An 8,790-nucleotide genomic window follows, 5' to 3' on the forward strand; every position below is an offset into this window, starting at 1 on the left:
GAGCAAAGTCATATTCTTTCGTTCTCCTCTTGGCGGTCTCAGCTCGTCACGACTGTGAACCGGACCTCCTGCTATGGCCTGACTTTTCTTTGACGGGCACCTTCCCATCAAAGGCCAGAATGTTGCGGCCAGATAGTGTCGTCTGCAGATGTTGACTATCGAAGCTTATATGCTCGATGAGGCAGGTCAAGTGCACGAGAACATCAATTCTTGTAGTTTGCCGCATCATCGAAGGTTGGTGGAGCTGTGGTGGGTCCGCCCAGAAGCTGGGTCTTCGACATGTTGTTGAGCCATTTTGAAGTCACTTAAGCCAGGCTGGGGTATCATACTATTGCTACGATTGCAACATCATTGTTGTCAGTATGCTCATATTGATGCAGAGCGTCATCAAGAGGAAGAAGGTGAAACGAGAAGGAACAGAAATTGACTTTCACATTGAACCCCACTTCCTCGGCTGTCTCCTGGAGCGACAGCAGAGCAACATCACCATGTCCTAAACGACCATTGAATCCACCATCTCGAGTCTTGGAGTGGCCATCAAAGAGCACACGATGTCGCCATCCAAATCCCAACCACCACCTTGCGATGGCGTGGAAGTCACATTCCCAGAAGCAAACATCATGCTTGTCACACTCTCCCGGGCGAAGCAGATGAACTCCATCACGCACACCATGAACTGGCAGATCGAGAACCTCTTCGACTGGTACGACAATCACCCTTCGCTACGTGTGGCAGTCATCACCGGCTCTGGCGCGAAAGCTTTCTGCGCCGGCTCAGATCTGAAAGAGATTGAGCAAGCACAGCAAGCAAAGCTCGGCTTCCAGGATCCAAAGAAGTCTGAGATATGGCTGCATGAGCATCCCAAGGGTGGCTTTGCTGGCGTGAGCAGGAGGAAGGGGAAGAAACCGATGCTGGCGGCTGTGAACGGATTGGCATTGGGTGGCGGGTTTGAGATTGTGTTGAACAGGTATGCGGTCAATGCCTGGAAGGAGAGGTGCTTTTGTACTGATTTCGAACCCGTAGTGACATCGCCATCGCATCTCCAAACGCCCAATTCGGTCTCCCAGAAGCTCAAGTCGGCGTCTATGCATACGGCGGAGGTCTACCGAGACTCGTCCGCAATCTTGGTATGCAAGCAGCCAGCGACATCGCCCTGACTGGACGTCGCCTCTCAGCACGAGAAGCACTGGACCTTCATCTCATACAAGGCATTGCGAAATCCCCCGAGACTGTTCTTGAGGAAACAATGGCAAAGGCCAGACAAATCGCCGCTGTCTCACCAGATGGCATAATCGTCACCCGGGCAGCATTACGGGAAGCATGGGAGACGGGAAGTGTTGAGAGAGCTTTTCAAATCACACATGAGAACTACTACGACAAGCTGATGAAGAGTGAGAACTCCGTTGAAGGATTGTCTGCATTTCGAGAGAAGAGGAAGCCGGATTGGCGAACTGCGAAGCTCTGACCCATGCGTTGATTAGTAGTATGAGGCTGACAGTTCATGTTGGGCAAGGTATCCTTGGCGCTGGCTGACAGGCACTACATGTACTTCAGGAACGGGGCGACAAAGCTCCAAATGGTGATGTTTTCGCTTTCCAGAACAGGCAATGCTCTAGACTTAGAGCTGGAAATACATGTACACATTTACCCCTCGCTCCCTTCACGGTGTTTTCCATTCGCACGTTGACCATTCCTTACCCACCAGTCACAATGCCACCAGCACTCGAACACTGCTTCACCCTCCGCGGCTACTTCTCACCCGAACATGCCATCCAAGTGAACACAATAAAAGGCGGACCGCAACGCATGTCTGTCCCCGTCCAAAGCGGCTTCCTGCGAGGAAGTGGTATTGAAGCAGAAATCATCCCAGGAAGAGCGGATTGGCCTTTGGTAGGACCTACCACCTAGTGCCGTGCGTGCACTTTTCCATGATGCTGACTCCTAACCTCCTAGCTCGACCCGACAAACAATACCCTCCACATTGATGCTCGGCTCAACCTCAAGACGACATCCGGTGAAGCCATCTACATTCAGTATGCGGGTGTGCTCAAAGCGGATGAGAAGAGCGCACCGCATCTGGCGACGGAGCCAGGTGCGAAGAGTACCGAGTATGGTGATCATGAGTGGTTTGTAAATCCTGTGGTAGAGACAAGTGAGATAGAGTTGAAGTGGGTGGAGAGCGCCAGTTTTGTTGCGGAGGGCAGGTGGATTGAGGAGGAGGGGAGGAGGGGAATTGAGTATGAAATCTATCGAGTTAGGGCAAGTCGGAAGTGAGGAAGCGTGGGTTGAGTGCGAGGAGAGTGGGGATGCTTTCGATGCGAGTGCGTATCTCTTCATTAGATCTGCAGCTACAGGCTGCTCTATGCTGTGAAGCAATGCTTCTTCGGGTACTGCTTCACCCATGCTGCAAGCTGTGCAATGATTCTATCCTGTACAGCCTTGACGCCGGAATTCACTGCTCCGTTCTGTGTGATTAGGTCGCTGGTGTGGTAGCCACCAGGCACGATCTCGACCGGTACCTGCTCGGTGCTTTCGAGTGGTCCGCCAGGTCGAAGATCTGCGGAGACACCACACTCTCTCCATGGATCGTTGTCGCCGTTGACGTAGATCAGACGGGTGGTGTTGTCGATGTTCCAGCCTCCGGTGTATGCGTTGACTTGTTCTTCTGTTTTGCCTTCGGCGATGCCGTATGTCTCGCCGTTCGGTCCTGGGGGAAAGTAAAGACCACATTGACGGATCCAGTACTCGGGTGTCACCAGACGAGAGACGATACTTGGTCGGCCTTCTGGAGCTCCGGTCTGCCAGTATGCGAATGACTCGTTGCAAGTCATCCACACCCATTGCCTGTCGACGACGTTGCTCAAAGTGGTGTCCGTGTACAGAGGACTGGTGGCGTTGTAGCTGTCAAGGCACGCTGTGTTGTTGGTGCTGTTAAACTCTGCGTATCCATACGCGGAGCAGTACGTTGGCAGCTCTGTCTCGACCCACCATTTGGCATAGCCCTCGAGTGCTTTTTCCACACCAACACCATCTGGACCAGCTACGGCACTTCCGGTCTTGTTGACAGAGTCCTCGACGTAGTCGCACCAGGTGAAGAAGCCAGTGTTGGTGTAGAATTGGTTGCCTTGCCACAACCATGGTCCATTCTCAAGAGCGGCCATAAAGTCGTCATTGTGCTCGACCGTCTCCAGACCGAACTTCGCCTTCAAGTCGTGGACTTCCTGGTCAGAACCGTGCATCAAGATGTCGTCCATGTGATCAATGACGAGCGAGACGTCCTTCGAGCAGTTCTGTGGCATTCCTTCTTGCACTGGTTTGAAGTATCCCCAGTAGTCCGAAACAGCTTCGACAGGCGCACTTGAAGCGTGATACGCCCAGAGAGTGCCCGGCTCGACACTTGCCAGCCATGCCGATAAGGCACCGGAGTAGCTACCGCCCATCGTGACCCAAGGCACATCTTTAGCATTGCTGCTGGCATGCTTGGCGAAAGGTAGCTTGACGTTATTGGCGAAGTATGTCATGTCTTTGAGTGCATTGTCCAATGTGAGGTACTTCATGTTCTCGGTCGTCAAGTCAGCGAAAGGTGAAGAGACGCCCCAGTACCGATGCTCCAAAACGATCGTGGCTGCCCCAATCTCCTCTGCTAGGAGACCAGTGGTCCTGTTCGTCGACAGATAGCTGTAATATCTCGTAGCATTGACCTCGCCAGGCGTGAACAAGATGACCGGAGATCCTGGGCCCTTCCAGTAACGGTCGTCATAGAAGTAGAACTGCGAGAACGTGCCAAGCTCTGGGTTGTTGTGATCAATGAGTTGCTCAAATGTCGCATTTTGCGTTCCGTAAGCTGGAGGCTCGCCACCTGGCATGTGTTGACATGATCCGCCCCATCCTCCGTGCGGATATCCTCCGTTCCAATCCCAGTCGTGGTCGTGACCCCAGCTGCCATGGCCATGACCGTGGTCGCCACCATGTCCGCCATAGCTTTGCGAGCTCGCCAGTACCGCGCTGGCGAGCAGCACAATGGTTTTCATGATTGGCTAGAATTGCCCTCTGCTTGGTATCGATGAGGGTTCCGGAGTTTTCGGAGTTGAAGCGGTTGGCAAGAATTCAAGACAAGCATACCCAAGCCATCAACGAGGCAGATCAAGCACTTAAGAAGGCTTCAGAAGTTGCATTGGCGATGCAACACGAATACGGACGGCACGTGCTGTGTCCTCTCATGGCCCCTCTGCGATGTTGCACGGCGTTGGTGGATCTCGCAGGATCTCCTGCCCAGTTGGAGGTATCGAATATGCTTGTCGAAGGTCCTTCCCGAAGTCGACAAGTGCGGCCGCTCAGTGGTGGAGATGTTCTGCCAAGGCGGGCTCGCTGCAACGCTGCTGTGAGACATGATTTGTGCGTGTACCAACCATCATTCGAGATACTCTTTCGATATGCAGGTTGCCATCTGTGATTGCAGGGAGAGCCGGTCGAACATATTGCTCGTCGTCAACCAAGATCCGAGCGGCATCTCAAAATCGGCCATGTCCGTTCAGTCAGTGGCGACGACAAAGGACCGCCACATCTCTTATGGAGCAATGCAGTGCGGCATGGCATCTCCCACAACTGCGAAGCAAGTCGAAGAGTCGAAGCACTTCTGTTGATGCCGCTGGTCCGCCTTGGAAGTGCTTGGCCTTGAACGTCGGGTTCGGCAGCACCGGATCTGAGCTCCGACGGGCGCAACATTGTCTTTTGAAGACGTCTGCGACGACCAACATGTGATGAAGACGCAGTCGTGAGATGAAGGAGAGAAGGAAGAGGTGAGGTCGAAGTTTGTGCATCAAGGCTGACACAAGTAAGAACGCCATGTGGCATTGAGCTATGGAAGGTAACCTCATCGTCTTCATCGTTATTACGATCCTCTGAAAGTACTTCGGATAATGCAGGATGTCGAATCGAAGTCAAGAAATGCTGAAGAACATGCAAAAGCCGCCTCCAGGCTCAATCGTCATCCAGCGTAAGGTCAATGTCGACCCTTGGTGGCAGCGATGGGGTAGGACACGCCATCTTCACAATCTCGTTCAGCCAGTCGGCAAAGAGGTGGGACAGGTACGTCTCCTTGCCAATGTCGAGGACTTCGCCGTCTGTCCTCGCTTCTTCGAGAGCGTCTTGCCAAGCTTTCTCGAGTTTTGTCGTATTCTGACATGTGCTGCAGCTGATAATATAGCGTACTTGCTCGTCTGTTGCTTCACCAGCCGAGAAGCGTTGGTTGTTGAACACCACGTTGGGCGGGTGTAAAGATCCATCTTCAATAGGCGGGCGCACGTGACCGATGGTTGGATGGCGACAGATCTGCCAAGAGCGTCCGCAGCTGCCAGGATGCCAGGATGCTTCGGACGAGAGCGAGTCATTCTGAGCCTCTGTTTTCATGATCTTGCGCTTTTTGTTCCTGCGCTCACGGCGCGCCTGATCAAGGACTGATCCTGCCGATTCTTGAGAATTGTTCATCGCGGGATCTTGGGATGGCTGGTCGTCTCCTGCGCTTCCGCCGCGTGAAGCTGCTGGGTTGTCTCTCGCAGGTGCTTTGCCCTTGTCGATTCGTTGCCTACTATCAGCATCGATGGCGGCCGCATCATGACGTGCCGGCGAGCTTCCACCGTACCCAGAATCTTCGCTATCGCTGGAGTTGTAACCGTCATCTTCAATGTTGGCATGCTGCTCCAACTGCGTCGGATCCCACTCGCGCTCGCGCTTGAGGTCCTTGCGGATCTGCTCCTCGTAGAACTCTCGATCTGGCAAGTCATGTAAGTACATGTTCACAATGTCTGAAGAGTCCAGATACTCACAGTGATGATGATACGTGCACTCTTGGCCCTTATTGAGATACTGGCAGCACGTGCAAGCGCCACTGAAGGATGTACTCAATGTGACGCACTTCGAGAATGGAACTTCAAGATTCTGACAGTTCGTGCATTTCACACGATGCGCCAAACCGACCATGTGAGCGTACAGAGCAGTCAGCTTGCCTGTGGTACCAGCATTGTAGGTCCTATGTAGCTCCTCAGCAAAGTAATCGCCGTTGAACTGAAGATATTGCCGCAGCGGCCGATTGAGAAACCGTGCCGCGCTGGGTATCTGACACTGGCCAGAAACGATTTCGTCTGTTTGCCATGCCCAGAAGCTGGCGGTATAGTCGGCTCCCGGCTCGGGCACAAAGTCAGGCTTGAGAATATCTCGTCTTTTCGCGGGATCCGGCCGGTGCTCCTGGTCGTGATGGCTCTTGAACGTCATTGGCCAGTTCCAGTGCGGGTGTTGCAGTACCAGGTCCTTTCTCGATTGTTTCAGTTCTTTGTCCGAGCTTCCATAGACTGGCTCGTGTGCTTGTTCGTACTTGCGAACCAGTCTGATGGCATCAGCAAGCTCCCACGTGTTGTGCCATGTTGTCTTCCATTCTACAATGCGCTGCTGCTCACCAGTCGCTTCGTCAGCTGCACCGGTTGAGTATTGACAGACGGCGAAGTCTTGCCCATCGACCACCACCGTGACATCACCTCCTTCTCCGTGACGCAGGACAGCGGCAGGGTGCGTTGTCGCCGCCCATCGTACGAGATACCGCACGACACCACCATGTGTGAATTGCTTGTCCACAATCTGACACACCTCCCACTCTCGGTCGTCTACGTCCCGATGTTGAGCCGGCACAGTTGATGACGGAGATGCTGTTCTTGAGGGACTTGCCGATCCACGTGAGTCTGGCTCCGACATCAAGACTTTCTCGGTGACAGGTCCTAGCCTCGGAGCGGGCCCGGCCTGGGCGTTCACGGCAGTGAAGCGTGGAACCGGTGGTGCTTCGCGGATGTGTCAGCCATGCAGCTCATGTCTTTTGCTGTCGGGTGTACCTTTTGCTGCTGTCCCAGCTGCAGCTTCGTCATCGGGGCTCGGGCAAGCTGCTCGATCGACTCGCCGCTCAATCACATCCTTGGTCACATCAAGCTCGAGCTGCACATCGACCTCGCGTTGACGAAGTTGAGGTATAAGTGGGTGGCGAGCCTGCGATCTCCAAGGACTCAGTTCAGCCATGAGGGGCGCGCCTGGTGTTTGCTGTGTTGTATGTAGTCGGTCAGTTCAATGGTGAAGGACGCGTCGTGAGAACGCGTTCAGAGCCAAGACGTGAACTTCGCTCCAGTCATCCCAGGCGTCGACGGTTGGTTCAATCTGATTGGTTGGGTTTGTTAGCAAGCTCCATGGCACACGAGGCTCCCCCAGCAACCACGTTTTCGACAAGCATTGGCAATTTGAGGGCCCTGGCAGACTTTGCGGACACACCGCGCGAACCAGATCCGCTTGGCCGAATTCAAGAACGTTGTACTCTGACAGTGGTGCGGATGTCATCCAGAACTATGTCGTCTTGTGAGGTGGCTAGTGCGTGCGTAGCTTCACGTATTGTATTGAGATGATGAGCAGTAGCAGCAAAGCATATTGCCCTTGATACCGATCTCTCCAAGCCATTTTCAGATCTTGGGGTTCTAACATCTCCAGTGTGGTCAGCAGCTTGCCGACCACCGGAATCGATGTCGTCCTTCCACGCGCCAGTGCCGGAACATGGAGCTACTCGGGATGGAACAAAGAGGTGGCTCTCGCAGAAGACTCGGGAGCTTGGCGAACGGGCTCGGAAGAAGACGCTTGCTGATAAAGGGTCGAAGCAGGGTGGAGAAGCAGAAGTGAAGTTGGAATATGAGCAGCCAGGACATTATGAGGCAAGCGTTGCGTCCAGCCCGCCGTTGCCGACCTCGGGCGGAAGAAGAGCACAAAAGTCTCGGTCCAGCAGCACTGAGCCTGAAGATGTGGAAGTCGGGTATAAAGTCACAAACCACAGAAGGCGCATAAAGACGGCGGGTAGAACGCCTGCCAGCGAGCCATTAGAGCTGGCCGAGCCCCGGAAGCGACTCGGAGGACCTCTGTCTCCCGGAGCCAGTGCAGCAAAACCGGGTCTAGACAGACGTACGGCGTGCTACCTGCGGGTCTTGCGAGACTTGGAATTGCACGACGAAACAGTCAGTGGCGCCATCGCGGAGCTTGTCAACTCAAGCTTGAAGGACGTGGTGATCTCATCCAATGTCATCGTCACGAGCCAGGTGCCACAGATCGTGGAGCAGCTCCGCCAGAACGGCGTCAGTGCTTCCAAATGTCAAGAGGTGACGGCTAGGCTGCAGCGTGCTGAGGCAAAGCAGCTTGCGAGGCGCATCGCAGGCTTATTCTCCGACCAGGACATGCTGGACAGCGTGTCTGATGCGCTTTGCACAGAGCTGGAGAAAACAACGTCGGCCGGGAGCTTGGTCTCTACTCAATCCAGGAGATCGGCCTCGCCTCGTGCAGCCTCTATCCTGACGGCGCTCGCCGGGCCTGACAGCTCGCAAGACCGTCGAGCGCCAAAGCGGGCAAGGACTGCAGCGGCAGACTCGGCGGATATTGTGCAGAGAGCGTGCCCACCGTAAGGCTCGAGAGCCGGACCGTGATGGTATATGATCGGCAAGACCCGGTCCGTACTTGCAGGAATGCCGGTCAGACGGGACTGTTGCTGCACAACTCATGTCTTGCTCGACACCGTCGGCTGGGAAACGTACGCAACCGTATGAGGAACATGTATGTATAGCAAGCCGTGCAATGCAGTGTGTGGCACACGTGTGGGCTGTCTCTTGCGGTCGGTGCCATTCTGCATCCTCATCCTGCTCATTCTGTCGAGGTCGCATCCGGCGCAAGCGCTCGTGTGGTTGTCGCGTGGGAATCTCTGGGGAACAGCACGTCGTTCGG

At 54.5% G+C, this 8,790-nt stretch overlaps 5 protein-coding genes across 5 annotated transcripts; 3 read left to right on the forward strand and 2 right to left on the reverse strand.

Annotated features, from left to right (window-relative positions):
• Positions 1–551: 551 nt before the first annotated feature.
• Positions 552–1,465, forward strand: CLAFUR5_05135 (Mevalonyl-coenzyme A hydratase sidH; the record flags this gene model as incomplete). The annotated part of the gene is made up of 2 exons (XM_047904283.1): positions 552–967; positions 1,024–1,465. The coding sequence occupies 2 exons, from the start codon at positions 552–554 to the stop codon at positions 1,463–1,465; spliced, it is 858 nt and encodes a 285-aa protein (XP_047761072.1).
• A 245-nt stretch (positions 1,466–1,710) lies between these two features.
• CLAFUR5_05136 (uncharacterized protein) lies at positions 1,711–2,274 on the forward strand (the record flags this gene model as incomplete). Its single annotated transcript, XM_047904284.1, has 2 exons — positions 1,711–1,890; positions 1,954–2,274. The coding sequence occupies 2 exons, from the start codon at positions 1,711–1,713 to the stop codon at positions 2,272–2,274; spliced, it is 501 nt and encodes a 166-aa protein (XP_047761075.1).
• Positions 2,275–2,360: 86 nt separating this feature from the next.
• CLAFUR5_05137 (putative extracellular serine carboxypeptidase) lies at positions 2,361–4,031 on the reverse strand (the record flags this gene model as incomplete). Its single annotated transcript, XM_047904285.1, has 1 exon — positions 2,361–4,031. The coding sequence occupies one exon, from the start codon at positions 4,029–4,031 to the stop codon at positions 2,361–2,363; it is 1,671 nt and encodes a 556-aa protein (XP_047761074.1).
• Positions 4,032–4,980: 949 nt separating this feature from the next.
• CLAFUR5_05138 (uncharacterized protein) lies at positions 4,981–7,059 on the reverse strand (the record flags this gene model as incomplete). The annotated part of the gene is made up of 3 exons (XM_047904286.1): positions 4,981–5,771; positions 5,826–6,827; positions 6,879–7,059. 3 exons carry the CDS (start codon positions 7,057–7,059, stop codon positions 4,981–4,983), a joined length of 1,974 nt encoding a protein of 657 aa, XP_047761071.1.
• A 491-nt stretch (positions 7,060–7,550) lies between these two features.
• On the forward strand, positions 7,551–8,474 carry CLAFUR5_05139 (uncharacterized protein; the record flags this gene model as incomplete). The annotated part of the gene is made up of 1 exon (XM_047904287.1): positions 7,551–8,474. One exon carries the CDS (start codon positions 7,551–7,553, stop codon positions 8,472–8,474), a length of 924 nt encoding a protein of 307 aa, XP_047761070.1.
• Between the last annotated feature and the right edge of the window lie 316 nt (positions 8,475–8,790).

Source organism: Fulvia fulva, chromosome 4, assembly GCF_020509005.1.
Source record: "Fulvia fulva chromosome 4, complete sequence".
NCBI classification, from domain to species: Eukaryota; Fungi; Ascomycota; class Dothideomycetes; order Mycosphaerellales; family Mycosphaerellaceae; genus Fulvia; species Fulvia fulva.